The sequence below is a fragment of the Pyrus communis genome, chromosome 2 (assembly GCF_963583255.1).
Source record: "Pyrus communis chromosome 2, drPyrComm1.1, whole genome shotgun sequence".
NCBI classification, from domain to species: Eukaryota; Viridiplantae; Streptophyta; class Magnoliopsida; order Rosales; family Rosaceae; genus Pyrus; species Pyrus communis.
This window is the reverse complement of record NC_084804.1, coordinates 4783168-4804413: the sequence shown is the minus strand read 5'-3', so window position 1 is coordinate 4804413 and position 21246 is coordinate 4783168. Positions and strand designations below refer to the sequence as shown.

General features: G+C 38.8%; 4 protein-coding genes across 6 annotated transcripts; all 4 read left to right on the top strand.

Annotated features, from left to right (window-relative positions):
* Positions 1 to 53: 53 nt before the first annotated feature.
* Positions 54 to 4096, top strand: LOC137726266 (phospho-N-acetylmuramoyl-pentapeptide-transferase homolog). The gene is made up of 8 exons (XM_068465167.1): positions 54 to 424; positions 582 to 647; positions 1183 to 1400; positions 1857 to 2307; positions 2429 to 2493; positions 2958 to 3148; positions 3374 to 3582; positions 3709 to 4096. Exons 1-8 carry the CDS (start codon positions 263 to 265, stop codon positions 3889 to 3891), a joined length of 1545 nt encoding a protein of 514 aa, XP_068321268.1. The 5' UTR covers positions 54 to 262; the 3' UTR covers positions 3892 to 4096.
* Positions 4097 to 5078: 982 nt separating this feature from the next.
* LOC137725543 (small ribosomal subunit protein uS11x-like) lies at positions 5079 to 7426 on the top strand. Its single transcript, XM_068464269.1, has 6 exons — positions 5079 to 5209; positions 5969 to 6088; positions 6181 to 6226; positions 6485 to 6570; positions 6748 to 6877; positions 7120 to 7426. Exons 1-6 carry the CDS (start codon positions 5207 to 5209, stop codon positions 7185 to 7187), a joined length of 453 nt encoding a protein of 150 aa, XP_068320370.1. The 5' UTR covers positions 5079 to 5206; the 3' UTR covers positions 7188 to 7426.
* A 3169-nt stretch (positions 7427 to 10595) lies between these two features.
* LOC137721515 (cytochrome P450 710A11-like) lies at positions 10596 to 12460 on the top strand. Its single transcript, XM_068460613.1, has one exon. It carries the CDS (start codon positions 10729 to 10731, stop codon positions 12262 to 12264), a length of 1536 nt encoding a protein of 511 aa, XP_068316714.1. The 5' UTR covers positions 10596 to 10728; the 3' UTR covers positions 12265 to 12460.
* A 2655-nt stretch (positions 12461 to 15115) lies between these two features.
* On the top strand, positions 15116 to 18773 carry LOC137725338 (large ribosomal subunit protein eL20y-like). Of its 3 annotated transcripts, XM_068463987.1 has the most exons (6): positions 15124 to 15428; positions 15496 to 15571; positions 16110 to 16224; positions 17779 to 17894; positions 17997 to 18060; positions 18245 to 18773. In XM_068463987.1, the coding sequence occupies exons 1-6, from the start codon at positions 15200 to 15202 to the stop codon at positions 18584 to 18586; spliced, it is 942 nt and encodes a 313-aa protein (XP_068320088.1). In that variant the 5' UTR covers positions 15124 to 15199; the 3' UTR covers positions 18587 to 18773. The 3 variants fall into 3 exon arrangements, with proteins under 3 accessions (XP_068320087.1, XP_068320088.1, XP_068320086.1); XM_068463986.1 differs by lacking the exons at positions 17779 to 17894; positions 17997 to 18060; positions 18245 to 18773 and adding an exon at positions 16890 to 17205 and having other exon boundaries at positions 15116 to 15428; XM_068463985.1 differs by lacking the exons at positions 15124 to 15428; positions 15496 to 15571; positions 16110 to 16224 and adding an exon at positions 17557 to 17679.
* Positions 18774 to 21246: the final 2473 nt, after the last annotated feature.

The window sequence follows — 21246 nt, the reverse complement described above, 5'->3', positions numbered from 1 at the left end:
ACCCATAGTCCATGCCTGAAAAGGCCGTCTCCCTCTCACGCGCCATTCGGCGCGTCAGAAACTCGATCCGGTGCGAGAATTTCCAGGTTTCCTCTTTCGCATTCCCTCCGGCCTTGCCCTTTTTTTTGTTCTTCTAAATTTTTTGCGGTATAAAAAGCTTCAAAACTCGAGTGTCCAATTCTCTTCGTCCTCTCCGGTTTTTAATGGACTCACCAACCTCTCCGAGATCTGAGTCTTCATCTCCTTCTTCTTCCGCTGAGACATGACGTCACCATCATCTTGTTCTCTCACTCGCCTCCGGCACCTCTCTCCTCTCCAACTCTCTCGCTCCCGCCACTGCTCCCCCTCGCTCTGCACCGCCATTCGCCGCCGATCCGTTTCGGCCTTTTCGTTCGGGAGCTCCGGTGTCCGATACGATCTTCAGGTTTGTTTTCTGGTATCGCGGATTTGTTTCGTAATTTCTGTTTGGTTGCCGAGAAAGTCATCTGTGAGTGAATTCGAAAGCCACTCGTAGACTCGTTTCTTTCTTCTGTGAAATGCTTGTTCTGATGGATACTGATGTGATATATCATCAATTTCAGTTGATTCGGCGGAGAAATGGGCGCCAATTCCGATACAATTCTGTTGATTTCGGGTCTTTCGATTCGGTAAGCCTCATAGCTTTTGTTCAAAATGACGGTTGTTTATCTGTTTGGTTCATATACGTGGTTTGTATTTTGACTAGATTTCGGTTTTGATAACAATTTGAAGTTATAGTTTACATTTGTTTTGGAATCAACTATCAGTGTTTCGTGCTTTTCGGATGCTCGTTGAATAATTATCTGTTCTAATCGAAGCATACTTTCACTATTTGAATAAAAAAAATGCCGATTTTCCACATACACATTAGCTTCTCGCTTTACTGTTTTGGGAAATTTGGAAAAACACCCGGACAACCATATGAAACACTTAAAAGAACTCAATTTGAGGGAAATAATCGCACATCTACATACGTGTCATATTCTACTTCATTCTTAGTTCGAAATCTCTTTTGGTGCCCTCCTCTCATTGCAACGTGGGCAGGGAGCTTTTCTTAAGTATTGGGTTTGAAGGTTTTTTTTTTTTTTTTTTTTTTTTGTTGTAAAAGTGAAATGTTATCAAGTGCTTATGCATATGAAATGCTTTTTTTTTTTTTACCTTCAGGAAGCAGCTGATATAGCACCACTTGATGACTGGGGGGGCGGCCATGAAGACTCTACAGGGTACATAATGTATTCCAGTGGTGAAGATAGTGATGGAGAGTTCGTAGTAACTCCCGTAGCTGATATTGATTTGCCTGCCATCACTGTATCAACTGATGATGCTATGACTGTCACTGCTCATCGGCTTGCAATGCTTGGAAGGCAGCGTAGGAAACACAGGCAAGTCTGCCATCTGATTAATTACTCACTGTTCATAGACTTGAAGAAGTACAAATTCTAACATATTGACTGCAACCTATCGATGTTGCTCAAGAAAAACTCAAACTTCAGTTTTTTATGATCACCATGTGTTTTGATAGATTTTGACAACTGATATACAAAATTTTACAAAAAAAAAACATATAGATTGAAAACCATGGTCTTTTAAAGCTGTTGATAAAATGGTGTTTGCAATTTACACAAGGTTTTTGAGTGTGTTGAGTGACAATATGTGGCTTTTTTCTACTAGTTATTCAAAAGTTTAGAATTCATTGGACATTTAGAGACTGGTCCAAAATTTCCACTACAATGAGAAGTCATTATCTGTTATTTGATGGGAACCTATTCACGTGCTTAAACTAGTGATATATGTGCGTCTTTCTTTGTCTGATTGTCTTTTTCACTCTACATTTGCAGGGTTAGACATGGAGTATTGCTCAATATGGGACTGATACTGTTCTTAGTGATGTTACTTTTATATGTGGATTCATGTGCATGGAGGATTGTTAGACTACCTTTGGCCCCATTTCACTTGACCTGCCCTTTTTTTGTATCAGCCGTTTTAGCTTCATGCGCAGGATATGTTTGTGTTCCCCTACTTTATGTTTTGAAGATTCGTCAAATTATCAGAAAAGAAGGGCCTGCACGGCACTCCTTAAAGAAAAGAACTCCCACGATGGGTGGATTATTTTTTATACCAATCGGTGTAATTGTTGCGAAATTTATTGCTGGGTTTTCTTCTGTTGAAGTTTCTGGAGCAGCTGCAGCAACTCTTGCATTTGCTGCAATTGGTCTGCTTGATGATATCTTAAGCCTCTTCAAGAGACATAACACTGGTTTATCTGCATGGACAAAAATTATTTTGGAGGTGAATTGACTATTGAGTTATTCTTTCGCAAACTTTATGTGCAGATTTCTGGTTAATCTAAGAGTTGATTTTAAGTTCTATTAAACTTTTTAGCAATATTTAAGTTATGCTTATTATGCAGGTAGCTGTTGGAACCTGGTTTTCGTATTGGTTGCATACCGCAAATATATCATCACCCTATGGCATGTATATCTTCTTCTAACTATTTTTCTGATGGTAACTCACATTTCTGTTCTTACGATGTTGAGTTTAAAAGAAAATATCAAACTTGTGTTTGGTTCTTATTTATCAGTCTTTCATAAAAAGGGTCTGTTGCAATTTTCTCTCTTTTTGGTTGTACTGTTAAAACTTCCCGTTCTCAATGGGTCATATATTTGTAGCTAATTCTGAATAAAGGTTTTCCTGAAGACCCATCGATACCTCTTCTCTTTCATAATTATCCATTTTAGATTGCTGAAATATGTTCAACAGGTACCGTATGATAATCTTAACTGTGAAAGTTGCAACTGAGATTGATACCATACACACTATATTTAACTTGCTGATAGTGGGACATTTTGTTTATGGATTGGCTGCTTGGCTTCTTCTATGTAATAAATGCTTTACTCATGGTGCTTCTACTCAAGTTGATCTTTAATTTCTGAATGCAGGAAACTGTTGGTTCCTTTACCTGCACTAGGGCTTGTGTTCCTGGGAAAATGTTATTTAATGTTGGCTTCATTCTGTTTCGTTTCTATGGGAAATGGGGTTAACTTAACAGATGGTCTTGATGGTCTGGCTGGAGGGTCTGCTGCATTGGCTTTTGCAGGAATGTCGATCGCAGTGCTTCCAATATGTTCTGGTCAGTGTAGTTGTCATTGTTATGTCCCTTCTATGTTGCACGCGATAGAATTATGCTGCTTTTGAGTTCACACTTCACATAAAGAATCTAAGGGCATGTTGCACCTCCAGTAGCATAATCCCACCAAGGGGTTGGATTTTTAACTTGGGGTTGTCAATGATAAAGAAAAACATGTCTCTTCCGGATAATTTTTTAGTACTAATTATTTATTTTCATATGAAACAGACCTTGCTATATTTGGAGCATCAATGGCAGGAGCTTGTGTCGGTTTTCTTTTGCACAACCGATACAAGGCATCTGTATTCATGGGTGATACCGGATCCCTGGCACTCGGTGGAGGGTTAGCTGCAATGGCTTGTTGCACGGGGATGTTCTTCCCCTTATTTATTTCATCTGGAGTCTTTGTCATGGAAGCCTCATCGGTTGTTTTGCAGGTTTGGTACCCATGACATTCAACATATAGCGTCTCTGATTTGTTTCGTGATTCGAGCAAATGGACGCGTTTCACTTTCATACATGGTTTAAGCTTTACTGTGAACTCATATTTGATGTACTTTTAGGTATTATACTTCAAGACAACCAAGCGTTTACACGGAGCTGGGCGCCGGCTCTTCCGAATGGCACCCTTCCATCACCACCTTGAACTATGTGGATTAAAAGAACCAGTCATTGTTGCTGGTGCTTACGTTATATCGTCCTCACTGGCGTTGTGTGCTGGCTATCTCGGCCTCGTTTCTGCATAGCATTTGAACGTTGTTACCATTCTTTGTAGCTAGGATTTACTAAAATTATCGTTTATATGTTTGTTTCTAATGTTTATTCTGTAATTGTTGAGGTTGCTGAGAAAATAGAGTTTATATGTGTACATTTCAAACTTGTATAGCCCTCTTAAGTCTGTTTTGGACTTTCAACTTTATCGCAAGTTACGGAATACAAATATGGACGTGCATTGAATATTTTGATCTGAATCGTTTATTTTATAAGTCATATATCATCGTACAAATTTTACTGAAAGCTGAAATTGTTTATGCATTTGCTAGTGCATTGAGCATTTTGGTTGTTTTTGACAACACTATATGTCAATTTTCTGGTTGTGCCAAAAAGAACTTAAAACACTTATTGATTTAGTCGACTTTTTTAAAAGATGATTTTGGAATGAGGATCTGAATGTGTAAGTTTCAAATCATAAAAATTGGTGGAGGATCAAACGAGTGGTTAGCATGTATCTACTATTGTTTTATCTTTTCAACAAATGATATTATTTAGTTAGTGTTTTTTAGCAAGAAAATAAATTATATTAAAAATAAGCTTCGATAACACCCAAGGTCTCTAGTGTCAAATAAAAGGGTGTTCCTTGCTTGAGGAGGAACAAACCCATCCCAAATGTACATATTATTGATTCCTTGCTTTAGGAGGATCTTCTCCGGATCCTCTTTGTAAGGATCCTAGGAATCCTCAAATCGTGTCTGTTCATCGTACATTGTGAGGCCAATTTTCATCAGGTACTATTCATATTTATTTTAAATAAAAGTATTTAAAATGATTTCTGGTCACACGATGTATGATGAACGAACACGATTTGAGGAACCTCAATGGTTCTAATTCTCGAAGGCAGTGCACACTTCTTGAGACTGCATCCAAATCGTGTCCATTCATCGTACATCGTGCGACTAGTTTTCGTTAGATACTATTCATATTTAATTTTAAATAACGGTATTTAAAATAATTTATGGTCACACAACGTATAGTGAACGGACACGATTTGAAGATCCTTAAGATCCTCACAAAGAGAATCCGGAGATGATCATTATTTCATTTCTGAGTAAAAATCGAAAAATTAAGGTGCGTAAATCACAATATTTAATAAATCAAGGGATATTTCCGCAAATTCCAAAGTCTTTACTCGCGTCACACGGAACCCTAGTTTGTTCTCGGATATAAAAGGAAAGCGCCAACACAAGCCCTCATTCTTCTCACTGCTTAGGGTTTTTCCAGTCGGCCAAAGCAACCAGCGGACTCCTCCAAACCCTAGCCCCCAATTCTCCCCGTTTCGCAGCCATGGTAAGCAAATCTTAAATCCAATCTCTCTCTCTCTCTCTCTCTCTCTCTCTCTCTCTCAAGTATTTCGTCTCCGATTTCATCTGCCTCTGTTCATAATTCAATCTGTGAGCTTTGGTGGTGTGTATCAATCCCCAGTCTTCCATTTTTCTGTAGCTATGCTTCAGATCAAGAACCCTAGATCTTCGTTTTGTGCAGATTGGGTTTTTTATTTGCGTTTCGATTTTCGAATGCTTAACACTTGGTGCAAATGGATTATTGTTATCTGTTTTTTTGGGTTCTTTTTTTCTGAATTTGATTAACTTGTTACTGTCTTCATCGTAACGAAACCCTTTGTGATTAAGTTAGATGCAAGGTTAACGTACCCAATTTAAATGTTTGATTGGTGGGTTATAATGCAGATAATGAGGTGTTTTAATTAGGTTGTAGTCAATTTGTGAGCTTGGTTTGATTTGGGATTTTATCTGTTTGTTGTATGCATATATGCATATACTAATCAAGGTCTGACGTGATAAGTTCATTTTTTTGTTGATAGGAATGAAAGTAATTTATCAACATCAAAACTAGTCGATTCTACTTTGATTGTTTTATGTTTCAGTTTTGAAAATATTGTTATTTGGAGTGGATGGTTCAAATGTTTGTTTTTCAATCGGATGAAATTTGTGCTAAAGACAGAAACTTCAATTCGATGGGTGGGTCTAAATCTAATGATTTGCTCTGCATTGAATATTAGACATTTTATTGTTTTGATGTGTTCTACAGTCGAAGAAGAAGGTTAGGGAGCCAAAGGAAGACAATGTTACCCTTGGTCCCATTCTCAAGGATGGAGAACATGCCTTTGGTGTTGCACACATTTATGCGTCATTCAATGACACATTCATTGTAAGTAAATTTATCTGTTACTAGGCATGTTATGCGTAATTCATTCTGTCGATGTTTCTGGTTCTAATGTTGATTCCTTGTTTATGTTTCAGCACGTAACTGATCTGTCAGGAAGGGAAACCCTTGTGCGTATCACTGGTAAGGAAATTCTCTCTTCTAGGATTAAGATCAGCTAGATAGACTTTTCTATTTCAGACACCGTGGGATCATGTAGTGGTTTCGTTTAGTGAACACTTTGGTATATTTACTAGTTTTATTTCAAAGAATGTGTTGTAGATAATGTTTTAGAATAATCGTAATTGTAGCAAGATGAATTTAGCCACCTGTTTATTGAGATGTTTTGTTATGAATAGTGATCTGTTATGTTTCATAAAGTATTCATATCTTTAAATGCAGGTGGTATGAAGGTTAAGGCTGACAGGGATGAGTCTTCCCCATATGCTGCTATGCTTGCAGCACAAGATGTTGCACAGAGATGCAAGGTCTCGATCTATTTTCAATACACTTCGTGTATTATTCTTTGTATTCCTGAAGTGATCGTATTTCTTGTCAAAGGTCATCTGGGCCATTTTGTTGGATCATTCCCATTGTTACGGCTCCTCGTTTTATGATTTTTTTTTTCTGCTGCCATTTAATGTGCTTAACTTTGATGAATGCAGGAATTGGGCATTACTGCACTTCATATTAAGCTTCGTGCTACTGGCGGCAATAAAACTAAAACACCTGGTCCAGGTGCTCAGTCTGCCCTCCGTGCTCTTGCTCGTTCTGGAATGAGAATTGGTCGTATAGGTAAGCCCTTAATTTCTTAAAGAATGTTGTCATATTGTCCAAAAATGCAAGTTTTGTCTCTGCTGTTCATGTTCTCATAATCGGCCAATCTGTATTTGCAAGTTGTCTGTCGTGGTACAAGTTTCTAAGATTATTCTGTAAAAGTTAAGCAGCATTGCTTGTATAAAGTTTTCGATTTTCTTCCTGCAACCATCTTTATCTGAGTACAGAACGCTGACCATTCGTTTTATATCGTTTTTCAGAGGATGTGACTCCAATACCTACTGATAGCACCCGTAGAAAGGGTGGAAGGAGAGGAAGGAGGCTGTAAGCTAGCACCTCTTATCTGTTCAGAACTGCTTGTCATGGTGGTCGCCGTGCCTCAGTTGGATTATGTTACTCCGAAATTAGGCGCTGTTACTTTCAGTTTCGAAACTATGTAGCTTTTGACTTAAGTTTCTTCAAAAGATTTATTTTTCAATTAATTCGGAAAGAGTTTTGTGACTCTTGAAGTTTTGTTTTGTTATCTACTCTGCTATTGTGGTCTGCAACGAAGTATCTTTTGGTCTATTTCGTTATACTTGCTTGCAGTTGTTGATCCAATCTCCCTCTGCATTGGTACCCAACCACCTTCATGGTATTTAGATGATTTTCTCCCTCCTTGCACGGAAATTGCATATTTTATTTTATTTTCGTGCACGGAAATTGTAAGGTTCTATAATTTTCTATGGGCTACATTTATCAAGTAATTAAGAATATAAATGACGGCATACGATTAATAATTCGGGCACGTAAAGGTCTACTTCTATATAACTCTTGTGCGAAAATTTGGGTTGGTATCGGTGTTGTTTGATAAATTGAAAAATTGGATCGGACTTTGTTTGTTAGGTCAAACGATTTCGGCTCTGTCAATTCTAGTCCATTTTCATTGCCTACAAAGAAGAACTGGAAGTTTTACAAGCTGAAAATCAACAAATAAGGAAATCACATGGGTAGGAATAAGCTCATTGAAAACCTATATGAATTCTTTAACCATTTTCTTTGTTAAAAAACCTGATTTGTTTTCAATTTGGGTCCATTTTCGATTCAATTCAATACCCATTTGACCACTGGCTTCCATAATATATAATGCATGTTGAAATTTAGTTTTTGAGGCAACTAATATCAATGTTAACCATGATATACCCAGTTTGTGAGTTTTGAATATAAAGGTTAGGGGTAAGGCGGTGGTCGTAGGTTGAGCTTGGAGGTGGCGGGGACTTGATATGTCCCTGTTTTTTTTTTTCAATGTGAATTTTGTTTATTTATTTTTAATCTTTCATCTTCATGTCTTTTTTGGAAGTTATTTTTATTATTATTTGTGTCCATGCAAGCTAAAAAGTGGGACCCACCATTGCCACATGTACCTTAAACTGAAATGTTAATTGAGACTTAACGGCTGTGACATTTTTATATATGATGGGTACTTGTTTGAAATGTTTAATAAATATTGAGACCAATTTAGAATGACGCTAAATGGTTAAGCGGTTTTAGGTACTTAATTCTTATTTTTATGCGAGTTGTTGGTTTTATTTGAGTGCAATTGCACGGAAATTATAGAACCTTACTTGCACGAAAATTGCACAAAAATAAAATGAAGTATCTTTTGATTTATAGAACCTTACTTACTTGTTAGGGTTAGATAAACCTCATTAAAGAACTAGCGTCATTATTGTTGAATACTGCACGAAAATACAATAAAGAAATTGAATATTGCAACGAATTCCATTATTTATCTCTGTTTTTCACACATGTTGTAGATCTTGAGAAATTTTGTATTGTGCTCGGAACATGAGTGACACACTACATATTATTATTTAAGTGGTGAAAAAATTTATTTTTTAAGTTGTTAATTTTTTAAAAGTATCTCACTACTTGACACGTGGTGTAGCATTCCATGTTAACACACTAAAAATTCTCTCGTGAATTTGGCTTTTAACCTCCTTCGATTCGTTCTACAATAAATAAGCTCACATTGCAAACCCTGCCATGAGTTTGGATCCTCGCCGGATCCTCTTTGTGAGGATCCAGAGGATCCATAAATCGTGTCTGTTCATCGTACATTGTGCGGTCAGAAATCATAAATATTTTTATTTAAAAATGAATATAAACAGTACTTGAAAAAAAACTGATTGTACCATATACGATGAACAGACATGATTTACAGATCCCTAGGATCCTCATCAAAAGGATCCGAAGAGGATCCTGTTGGCCTTGCCATCGCCCTCCGTGCTGTGAATTAATAAATAAGCTCCACGCTATGAATTAAGGACGACAAAGATTGTTTGCCCTCCACTTCCGGTGCCCTCCTGTTTGTGTGGTCACAGTTAAGCTACGTCAACATTTTATATTACTATTCATTTTTGTCTTATTATCTCTATAAAAAAATAATATAAAATGTTGACATGGCTTAACCGTGACCACACAAAACATGAGGGTACGAGAAGGACACCGGAAGTGGAGGGCAGACAATCCTTATCTGTGAATTAAAAAGTATGCCCCATGCATCCAGTGTAAGCTTGGACATATAGACACGTATGGCGGATTTATGACACGTTTTTTTTTCACAACTTTTGACATACATTTGTTCACTGAAAAAAAAACTTTTGACATCCATTTTTGTGGAATACACCCTGTAATGTATGTTAAGAATTATTGTTCATACATCAAATTATGTATTGCAATTGCATGTGTGTGGGCTTGTTACTGTCAAAGGTGCGCGGATCCACCTTGGGGCAAGGTGGGTCAGTTGGCTCCCCTCCCAAGCTTAGAAATTTTGTATGAAAGAGCAAGGTGCTATCATTTGAAATCTGAGATGTCTTTAAAAGTTGAACTCCAACTGCTCGATGAATTACCTTTATGGGCGCTAGGTAGGGTAGCTGCTAGCCTTGTCCCTTTTTTAATAGATTCACTTGGCATATGTTAACGTGCTCACTTAAAAACTATTGACATCAGTTAACATGTTCGTTCGGAAGCTATTGGCATATGTCGACATACATGCAATATGACTTAGCAAATAATCTCAGACATACCAAGACTCGATAAAATACCGATTTGCATGTTTATTTCGTCCTAAAAAATTTGCTTGTTGCTCATATTATTCTTATTGATCTCCGTAATATTTTCTAGATCTGCGATTGGTCATTGTCGTACTGCATCTGCATGTGCATGGACTGTCATTGTTCCATACAGCAAATTTGTTTCTTCTACTATTATTGCCAACGCTCACTTTCTTAATTCTTATTTCCACTAAATTATTCAACCATCCATTATATTATAGTTGTCCATTTAATTTCTCATTATATTTTTTTCTTTTTGTCAAAATTTGTCATTATATATACGACTAGGTTTTTTTATTTTTTTAATACGATTAAAACATGAAAGCTTAATCGGAACCCTGTAGTATAAGAGTTTGGTCGAAATATAATCATTGTAAAGTTGATTATCGGACAACGTACTTAAGTTCGAATCTTCTTTCTCTTGAATCAATTAAATTAAAATATAGCTTTGAAAAAATAACACGAGGGTTTGAACTATATATTATCAATAAAATATTTTATTTACAACAAGATTTTAATTAATTGAATTATCTAGGTCAGCCTCCTCAGCTATCCAGCTGGACCTCCGCCCCACACCGCCACCGTATATATATAATATTCTCCTCCCACAGCTTCAAACTACATTTTCAGTCGGAGAAAGCCCAGAACTTGCAACAACAAATGCCGTCTCTTCCTACCCCAACTTTTTCTTCCTAGACTCCCCGGCCCTTCCTTACTATTTATACCCACCCACACTCTCTCAAAACACAAACTATAAACTCCCTCCCGACGGCGATGACGGCGACTTCACTCCTCTCGCTCCTCCCCTACGCTGCCACCTTCCTCCTCTTCCTCCTCCTCCTCGAACAACTCTCCTATCTCTCCAAAAAACGCTCCCTCCCGGGCCCCACCGTCGTCCTCCCCTTTCTCGGCAACGCAATCCCATTAGTTTGCAACCCGACCCGCTTCTGGGACATCCAATCATCTCTCGCCAAGTCGTCCCCCGTCGGCCTCTCCGCCAACTACATCTTCGGCCGCTTCATCCTCTTCGTCCGCGACACCAACCTCTCCCACAAAATCTTCGCCAACGTCCGCCCCGACGCCTTCGCCCTCGTGGGCCACCCCTTCGGCAAAAAACTGTTCGGGGAACACAACCTCATCTACATGACCGGCCAAGCCCACAAGGACCTACGACGTCGTATAGCTCCTAACTTCACCCCAAAAGCCCTCTCCACCTACACCGCGCTCCAGCAGAACGTTATCCTCCGACACATGCGGAACTGGCTCCGAATTTCGTCCCTGTCCGGCCAGGACCCGATCCCGCTGCGGTTCCTGGTCCGCGACATGAACCTCGAGACCTCCCAGACCGTCTTCGTCGGGCCCTACCTGGACCCCGCCGCCCGCGAGCGGTTCAAGTCTGATTACAATTTCTTCAACGTCGGCCTGATGAAGCTGCCGATCGACCTTCCCGGTTTCGCCTTTCGAAACGCTCGACTCGCCGTGAGCCGACTAGTCGAAACGCTGTCGGATTGCGCCAAAGAGAGCAGGAAGAGAATGGAAAATGGAGACGACGACGTCGAGCCTACTTGTCTAATCGATTTTTGGATGCACGAAACGGTTCAGGAGCACCGAACCGCAGGTGAAACTGGGTCGATCGAACCGGCTCCGGCTCACGCCAGCGAAGCCGAGATAGGTGCGCACCTATTCGACTTCCTCTTCGCGGCTCAGGACGCTTCGACGTCGTCGCTGCTGTGGGCGGTGACGCTGCTCGACTCGCACCCGGAGGTCCTGGAGAAGGTCCGCGAAGAAGTAGCTGGGATTTGGTCGCCGGAGTGGGACTCTCCGATAACGGCTGAAATGCTCTCGAAAATGAAGTACACCCACGCGGTGGCGCGCGAGGTGGTGAGGTACAGAGCTCCAGCGACGATGGTCCCGCACATTGCTGCCGTTGACTTTCCGTTAACGGAGACGTATACGATCCCTAAAGGCACCATTGTGTTCCCCTCGGCTTTCGAGTCATGTTTTCAGGGGTTCACGGAGCCGGAGCGGTTCGACCCAAACCGGTTTTCGGACGAGAGGCATGAGGACCGGGTTTACAAAAGGAATTACTTGGCGTTCGGGGCCGGGGCCCACCAGTGCGTGGGCCAGAGATACGCTTTGAACCACCTTGTACTCTTCATCGCGATGTTCTGTACGTTGATTGATTTCAGGAGGCACAGGACGGACGGCTGCGATGACATCGAGTTTGTCCCGACCATCTGCCCCAAAGACGACTGCAAGGTTTTCCTGTCCCCGAGATGCACGCGGTTCCCCGCCGCCTCTTCGCCATGAGCGATTAGTCAAAAATGCCCCGGCTGCATCCGATTTAATTTGTTCGTTTTAAGGTTTACAAGAAGTTTCTAGGGTCCGGTCAAACAACGTGCTCTTCCGTCGTCGTTTCGTGCGTTCAATTGTGGGTTTCTCATTTGTGTATAGCTGTTTGAGATGGAGGGCCACGATTCTTTGGAAAAAGTGTGTATTGTTACGTCGATTTGGTGGATAATTGGTGGATGTTATTGAATTGTTTTGTTTGTCGGCCTTGTTTATCTTGAACGTTTAAACCATGACATAACAACAGTCTAAGTAGTACGTGACGATAAAAGTGCCATCAATGCATGCAATGAGTGGAGAGAATTTCAACCGAGTTGAAAACAATCAGGTACATTAAGTATCATAATATAAGTCATTAGATACTTGAAGAAAAAAAAATTTAACCATTTTTATTATAAAATTGGTCTATTGAGCTGTATTTCTGGCACACTACTTTTTTTTCTCTAAAGAGTGGGAGAAAACTTATCTCGAGTAATTCCAGTAACAAGCGTATAAAATTAGTAGTCATGCAACTAAATCGAATAACTCATAAGGAGGGACTCTTTATCAATTATGTTCCCTCATATTTTTAACATAATATTAGCACAAAAATTAATGTTTAATTATAAAGTGATAGAAGAGCCACTTCTCAACAAATGGTCAGCTGCATGTGATCAAATCAAAGGAAAATGATCCTCACAGGATCCTCTTTGTGGGGATTCGGGAGATCAAGCAATCACGATCGTTCATTGTATATTGTGCGGTCTGTTTTAGTTATATACTATTTATATTCAATTTTAAATTTTAAATTTAAAATGATTTATGACTACACGATATACGATGAACGATCGTGATTGTTTTATCCCCGATCTCCACAAAGAGGATCCCGCGAGGATCCTTTCCCCAAATCAAAGAAGTTGCATGCATGCTGATGCCAGTCCCTGTCGTATGTATTTACTACAAAGTATGACTTGAATAGGTAAAAAGTTCATCAGTACTGTTACAGTACAGTAGATAATTTGTAGACAGATTGCTTTTCAAAGTGTGAGACAAGAGGAGGAAAGCGGAACGAATCGTTTGCTTGCTGCTGTGTTTGTGTTGGTCAAACTTGTTCCTTTTTAGGGTTAGGGTTAGGGTTTCTGCAAAGTTGCATGGTGCTGTCAAGGACCTGTGCATGCGTACATGTGTTTTATGGTCTGCGGCATGACAATACATAGCAGTATATGATTTGCGACATAACAATGTGATTTCACTGGTTTGGATCCATTGTTTGCCTATTGGTTCACCAGAAAAAAGACATCTCTCTTTAACGGGTTTCTTGACCGGCCGGTCGGCTTAAACTATGCAAACTAAGTAAGGAGTTATTTGATAAACATTTCGTTTTTATTTTTTATTTTTACTAATCGCAATGCAATTGTATGAATACTGCAACCCAGCTGCAGTTTTAATGGTTGGTAGTGCTGTTACAATTGATTGAAAAAACTGAAATTTAAAATTTGAAAATTTTAATAAACAAAAATTTTGTGTGGTGATGATGTGTGAGTGGTCCCTAATATATGGATTTAATTAGATTAAATTATCAAAAGCTAAATATTGTTGTCACAACATCATTTGCAAGGACGCATGCACGTTAATTAGGATTAGTTTATTGTTTGTATTTTTCTTTTTGCTATGAAGATTATGTTTGTGTTCAAGTTGTCCACTCTCACGATGTTACTTTCAATCCTTATATTATATTCAAAGATCAAATTGTTTATGTGTGGTTTTCTGGTCAGAAGTTTTTATATTTGTCAACTCTATCTTTCCAGAAAACTAAAAAACTTCTTCGTATACTTTCCCTCGGTTTGTAGTCAAACAAAGACGTTTGACTCCTTACATGTAACTAATCATTTATACTCGTATACAAATCACAGTTTAATACTTATGCAAATATAATTCAATAAAAGAAAACGGTGTGATTGGGCAAGAAATGAATGATGTTACCACATATAGTATGGCAATTTTAATAATCATCTTTAGGCAATTCACATTTGTTACCTATCATTTTCATGCAATGGGGACGAATTATGAATAATTTAGTGCCACATGGATAATTTGGGTCTAAGATAGTCATAATTCTTCACTTTGGTCTTTAAGATTTAAAATCGATAGAACTGGTTATTGAGTTTGTTCACCATCAATCATTTTGGTTATCCGCATGAAAATCTCTGTTAAATAATGAGGAAATTATAAAAATACCATCAAATTTTTGTCAAATCATTTTGGCTCGTTGTTTATAAAATTAAGGGTATTTTTGTTATTTTTGTCCTTCTTTAATAGAAATTTTTCAATGAATGACCAAAATGATTGATGGTGAACAAACTCAGGGATCAACTCTATCGATTTCAAATCTTAAGGACCAAAGTGAGGAGTTATGCTAACATTAGGGACTATTTTGGCTGAAAAGCATTAAAAAATTACCAATTTATCCGTTAAATAATGATGTGGATAATATAAAACTCACAATTATTTATGATGCGGTTTTTAAATTCGTTCCACTTAGATATGTCAAACTATAATTTACGATAACAAAGACTCAAATTCGGACACAATGGACAATTCCAACTAACGAGTCTAACCCATAGGAGTATAAGGACCATGTCACATAGATGGTTGAGTATCTCATCATGACCTTATGCTTCCTTGAAATATACTAGGGCCCCCAAGCCACACCAAGACTCTGGTCGAATGGGCTTTGAGAGGCCCAAAAGATAGAAGCCCGAAATATGAAATAAAAATGGGCCCGAAGTCCAGTAAAATTACAATCCCCCCCAGCCTGCCAAAGCTGCCAGCTGAGCTGATCAAGAAATTGAAACCACCGCCCATTGGCGATTGAAACCCTCCATCCTCCCCAAATTCTCAATTGGGGATCGAAACAATGAGCGACAACTCCAAGACCAGAACTCTCTCCGGCGACCAGCAGGGCCAGAGCCAGAGCCAGCAGCAGTACTACGGCACTTTCCAAGGCGTCGCCAACTACTACCCTCCGCCTCCGCAGCCTCCACCTGAGCCGGTCGTCGGTTTTCCTCAGCCCGTCCCACCTCCCGGTTACTCCGGCCGTCCTCCCTCGCCTCCCCATCACCAACATGGATACCAAACGGTCACTGGTATGAGTTTTTATTTTCTTATTAATTGGTTGTTATTTTTATTAAATTAGGGTTTTGTGGTTTGAAGGTTACGCTGTTGTGGAGGGAAGACCTGTTAGTGAACGCCGCCTTCCTTGCTGCGGCATCGGCGTAGGCTGGTTATTGTAAGTTTATTCATTCGCTTTCAATCTTTACTCCCAAGTTTTTATTTGTTGGGTTCCTTTGTTTTTGTGTGTCAAGGCATTGAGACCTTCAGAAGAATTCATAAATTTCCCACAAAACATATTGGTTATGGAAGATTTTTAGTCAAGAATTAGGATGGAAAGCTATCGGGATGGAAACCAATACAAAATAAGTTTGTTTTGTGGGTTGAACGTCACCTGTGGCTGTACTAATCACCGTATAAGGATGAAATAGTTTAACCATGTATCGAACTAATACCATTCTGAATTTGGTGCTAGCTTCTGGTCTTAAGTAGTTTACATTGTTGGATGCGATATGTTTTGTTGGACAAGTTATGAACTTTTAATTTGGAGAGTTCTACTAGTTCCGGAGTTCATCATAGGATCATGACAAGAAAAAGCCTTTTTGATGCTTTGTTATGAAATTTAAAATTTTTGACTTACAAGAATTGTTCCTTCCACATTCTTGTGGCTGGCTGTTGCTGAATACTGACAGATTACATTTTGACTCTTTCTGAAGGTTTATAACAGGGTTCTTTCTTGGAGGCATCCCCTGGTATGTTGGAACTTTCATCTTACTTTGTGTGTGGGTGGACTACAGAGAAAAACCCGGATATGTAGCATGCGCGATAGCTGTAAGTGTTTCTTCCTTATGTTTCGTATCATAAAATGTACATGTCTAAGTAATTCTCCTCATTGTTTTACTTCCACATAATAACAGTTTTAGGATTCATGAAACGGTGATCGCTTGGATGTTTGTAAAATTTGCAACCAACCACACATGGGCACTAGATATATCCAGTTTTATTTGTTAACCATCCACATAATGGGAACTTGATAAGCGATGGCTCTGGTTGTTACTTTAATTGCTTGTTTGTTAGTCTTATCGCAAGACCTGTGATCTTGGTTAACCTCATCTGTGTTATGGATGGAGGGTCGTTGTCCCTGGTTAGCCGTGTGTCTTATTCTGTATTTCACTCGGATCTTTGCAAGCTATTCGCAGTAATGTCCACACTGCCTGTTTTAAGTCTACATACCTTTCCACGGATTTATTGATTGTTTCAGGCCACCATATTCTAATGCTAAGACGTGGTCCGATTGTGGTGAACATGGTATGCATGTTATGCTTTGTGTACACCGGGTGTTCTTTGTCATTGGGGTAATGCTATTTACATGCTGTTCGTTCCTGCCATACTCGATTTAATATAGAAAATAGAAATAGAAGTTGCACCCTTGTATTTTTTTTGGGTTCGGTCTTTTGGCTGTGCTTTCATTTGAATTATGTTTTTACATTTTGCAGTCGATTCTTGCTGTGATGGCTGTTATTCTGGGCGTAACAAAGGGAAGTGAAAACCTGATGAGGTTTAATTAAGGACTCTGAACGATGATCTGATCCCGTGTTAGTACCTAGCATTCATTCGAAGGAGCTGTAGGGGATGGCTATTGCCGATTATCGTTACGTTGGCTTATCTTGCTTGTACATGTATTTGACAGAGAATATTGGGTGTTTGTAATTGTATCTCAGAATTTGCTAGCATTGCGTTACTCAAAGTACATACATATAAAGTAGCAGGGAAGCAATGTTTATATGTAATAATCTGCTCTGATCCGTTTCACTCGATTTTCTTGCGACGAATCCAGATTGCCAATGCCATGAATTCTAAACAAAAGTCCGTGAAAACATAACTCGTCGCGTTACTCGTTAGGTATGCAAATGGCAATCCATCCGTCCAGAAATTATTTAGTGCGACCGTCAAATTACCTTTTAGTAACATCATGGGACAATGTAATCGTTACACTTCAACTTCTGTTTTCATCAGTTCCATTTGTTGGCATCACAACATTGGTTTTAATCACACTTTTGGGTATATATTGGGTTTTCTAAACGGGCCTTACTTGTACGAAGCCCAACTGTTAGCCATTAAAAAAAGCCCATAATTTCTCCCGTCAATAGAAGTAGGGTTTCGTCCTCGTATATAAACAAAACAAAAACCCTAGCCTGCGCTTCTCACACCAGAGAGAGAGAGACAGGGAGGCCTCAGAGATCTTAGCCGCGTCTTCTCTGATTCTCCGACATGGGCGTTTTCAAGGTAACCCTGCGCATCTTCTTCTCCGATCTACCCCTCTTGACAGAAATGGGGATTTTAGGGTTTTGAGCTGCAATTAACGTCGTCTTTTTCGTGTTACAGTTCCACCAGTACCAGATCGTCGGGAGGAAGCTCCCCACCGAGACCGATGAGCAGCCGAAGATATACAGAATGAAGCTGTGGGCCACCAATGAGGTTCGCGCCAAGTCCAAGTTCTGGTATAAAACCTTCCCCTGTGCTCGGATTAGCTGATCCCATATCTCCATGCTTGAATTTTGCTTCATTTCTGAAATATTAAATTGTTACTCTGTTTGGATTAGGTATTTTCTGAGGAAGCTAAAGAAGGTGAAGAAGAGCAATGGCCAAGTTCTTGCCATCAATGAGGTTTGTTTTCACAGTTTACGAATGTGTAGAGACTGGTATTTAGGAATGGAGAGCCGTTGAGGTTTTAGGGTTTAGGGTTTAGGGTTTCGTAATCATTGACCTGATGTTCCAAATGCTAGATTTGAGATTATTCTTGCTGTTGTGAGAGATGGTATTTATCCATTTGTGTGGAATTCGGTTGCAGATCTTTGAGAAGAACCCGACAACCATCAAGAACTACGGTATCTGGTTGCGGTATCAAAGCAGGACGGGTTACCACAACATGTACAAGGAGTACCGCGACACCACGCTAAATGGTGCCGTGGAACAGATGTACATTGAGATGGCATCTCGCCACAGGGTCAGGTTTCCTTGTACCCAGATCATCAAGACCGCCACCATCCCCGCTAAGCTTTGCAAGAGGGAAAGCACCAAGCAATTCCACAACTCCAAGATCAAGTTCCCGTTGGTGTTCAGGAAGGTTAGACCACCATCCAGGAAGTTGAAGACTACATACAAAGCGTCGAGGCCCAACTTGTTTATGTAATTCGGTCGCTTGTTCAACAAGCTATAACAGGGGTTGGCATCGGATAAGTGTCTGAATCGTTCTGGTGGAACTCTCGGTTGCTGCTTTTTGGGCTATTTGTTTTGACTAACAAACAATTGTAGTACCCTTCGGGGTTCTAAACCCCTCAGTTCAAATTTTGATATCGATTATTTTTGTTCTGTTTTCATTCATGTTGTTGAATACGTTTGATTTATTTTGCTGTCTCACCGGTTGTTTGTCGCTCGATGTTACTGCTTTGAACCCGGGGGGATGCCTGTCGAAACACGGTGGTTTTAAGGTTTCTTAAGTTATGGTTTAGCAATGTTCTTAAAGTAATTTTTTCTGTGAATCAGAGTTTTAGCCTTTTGGCACAGAAGGTAAAGTCATAACCCAATCAAAATCTTTATTAAAACCTTTGCTAAATCATACCAGATATTCCAACTTTGATCGGACTTATGTGATATCTTAAGTACTGGCCACTCGTACATTTTAACCATGACTTTGAGCCCGTTTGGAAGTGACTACGGAGGGAATATAATCACTTTTTTGGGAATAATGTTTTGGGTTGCTTAAGTTTTTAAAAGCAACTTTTACAAAAATTTAGACTTTAATTGTGTTTGGTAAACGAAATAAAAAAAGATTTTAAATTATAGGTTCAAAATAGCAGAAAGCAAAAGCAACTTTACACATATTTATCAAACTGGCGTTTTTCTATAAATGACAAATAAACAATATTAATTAATGAAGTTTCATATTTACTCTCAGAATCACTTTTGGTAAGAAACACACACAAGTGGTGTTGAGATTGGAAAAGGATCCTCGTTGGATTCTTTTCCTAGGGATCTTACGTATCCCGCAAAACATTGTATTATTAGAAATTATTTAAAATTTAAAATTTAAAATTCAAATATAAATAGTACCTAACAAAAATTGACCGTACAATATACGATAAATAGGCACGATTGCAGAATCCTATAATCCCGAGGATCATTTTCCGTTGAGATTGACCATGTACCTTAATACATGTACACCTCGTTGCTGCTTTTTAACGACCGTCTCAATCAAGGAGTCTGCTTGGTTCCTGTAACAATTCTATTATTGGTGGAGGAAGGAATATTTAATGAAAATAGAAACTGCAAAAATTCAAGAAAAAACTTGCCTACGCCTGTTTCATGACACGAACCGATGCTTTAAATTTAATCTCATATTTCACTCATTTAATATAACAAATGTGAGAGACTCGCCGAAGAAAAATAAATATATGCAAGTTTTTGTTCTGTTTAAAATTTAAATAAGCCACTCAATACTACAGTTTGTTGATATTCATTTTCATTTGGAAGTGAGGGGTCTTAGGTTTTGAATCTCGTAGATGGCGAACTCGATACCAAATTAGGTTGCTCATTGTGGTTTAGCTGAACTCCGTCTCCTCTTAATGTAAAAATATCAATGTACTCAAAATAAAAAAATTCAAATAAACCGCAATAAAAAAGAAAAACCCACTATACAAACATACACGTGAAGCTGAAGAGCAAGCTAGAAAGCTAAATATGAGTTAGCTAGATTGTCATATCTAAAGTTTGGTTTTCTTTAATACCTTTTTTGTGATTTGGCGGTAATCATTTGTATATAAAGACCAAAAATCACGGCAATTTCAACCTCCACTTTCAACTTTGGTTGAAATTTTTGAAACTACCTACCTAACATTCATATCATTCCCCTTCTTTTGTTTCTAATTCTTTGTCTATATCTTCTCTCTCACACTATCTACCATCCATCAATCGCCCCAGGCTACAAATCCAATAGGAGGCAGATTGTTTGCCTTCCTGTTTAGGTGCCCTTCCTATCTCTTCTTATTTGTACGGTCACGGTTAAGCCATTTTAACATTTTATATTCCTATTATTTTTTGTCTTATTATCTCTATAAAAAAATCAATATAAAATGTTGACGTGGCTTAACCGTGACCGCACAAAATAGAAGAGGATGGGAAGGGCACCCAAACAGGAGGGCAGACAATCTGCCTCCAATCCAATAAGCTATTATAGCACAAACAGTTAATGGAAAAGCAAGTAGAGGGATTGATTGAATAAAATCCTTAATTTTATGGAGGTTTTTCACGGAATTATCAAAATCATTTACGGTAGACAAATTCAGAGACCACTTCTATCGATTTTCAATCTCAAGGACCAAAATGAGGAGTTATGCCAATCTCAGTAATCATTTTGGCTAAAAAAATCAACTTTTATTTTTAGGGTTTTCATGTCCATGGATCCATGTTAACATTACATTTCAGAAAAAAATTCGAGCTTTGTACCTTAATAAAATACTTTTCAATGGAGAAAAAGCACTAATGTAATTCCAAAATTAAGATATAAATTAGAACATGACAAGTGATTTGCTCAGAGGTTTTCCTTTTCCAATTAAACTCTCCAAAGTGTTTTTCATATCTAAAACTTCTAGTTTACTAAAATTTTCCTTTTTCTACTCACTTATGGATCATACCACATTGTCTAAAGCAAGACCAGCCTTGAAAAGTTACACATATATTCAACTTTTCCTTCTCCAAATTCTCCCAAAACCCATCCAAATCAGATTAACTATATACAACACATCCTAAAAGTGTCTACACAAAATGATGAAAATCTGAAATCTGTAGAGAGAG

Coding starts and splice junctions, on each gene's coding strand:
- LOC137726266 (XM_068465167.1), top strand. CDS start 263: ATGACGTCACCATCATCTTGTTCTCTCACTCGCCTCCGGCACCTCTCT. Junction 425..581: donor GTGTCCGATACGATCTTCAG/GTTTGTTTTCTG, acceptor CATCAATTTCAG/TTGATTCGGCGGAGAAATGG. Junction 3,583..3,708: donor CCTCATCGGTTGTTTTGCAG/GTTTGGTACCCA, acceptor ATGTACTTTTAG/GTATTATACTTCAAGACAAC.
- LOC137725543 (XM_068464269.1), top strand. Junction 6,089..6,180: donor CATTCAATGACACATTCATT/GTAAGTAAATTT, acceptor TTTATGTTTCAG/CACGTAACTGATCTGTCAGG. Junction 6,227..6,484: donor AACCCTTGTGCGTATCACTG/GTAAGGAAATTC, acceptor CTTTAAATGCAG/GTGGTATGAAGGTTAAGGCT.
- LOC137721515 (XM_068460613.1), top strand. CDS start 10,729: ATGACGGCGACTTCACTCCTCTCGCTCCTCCCCTACGCTGCCACCTTC.
- LOC137725338 (XM_068463987.1), top strand. CDS start 15,200: ATGAGCGACAACTCCAAGACCAGAACTCTCTCCGGCGACCAGCAGGGC. Junction 15,429..15,495: donor TGGATACCAAACGGTCACTG/GTATGAGTTTTT, acceptor TGTGGTTTGAAG/GTTACGCTGTTGTGGAGGGA. Junction 18,061..18,244: donor AAGTTCTTGCCATCAATGAG/GTTTGTTTTCAC, acceptor ATTCGGTTGCAG/ATCTTTGAGAAGAACCCGAC.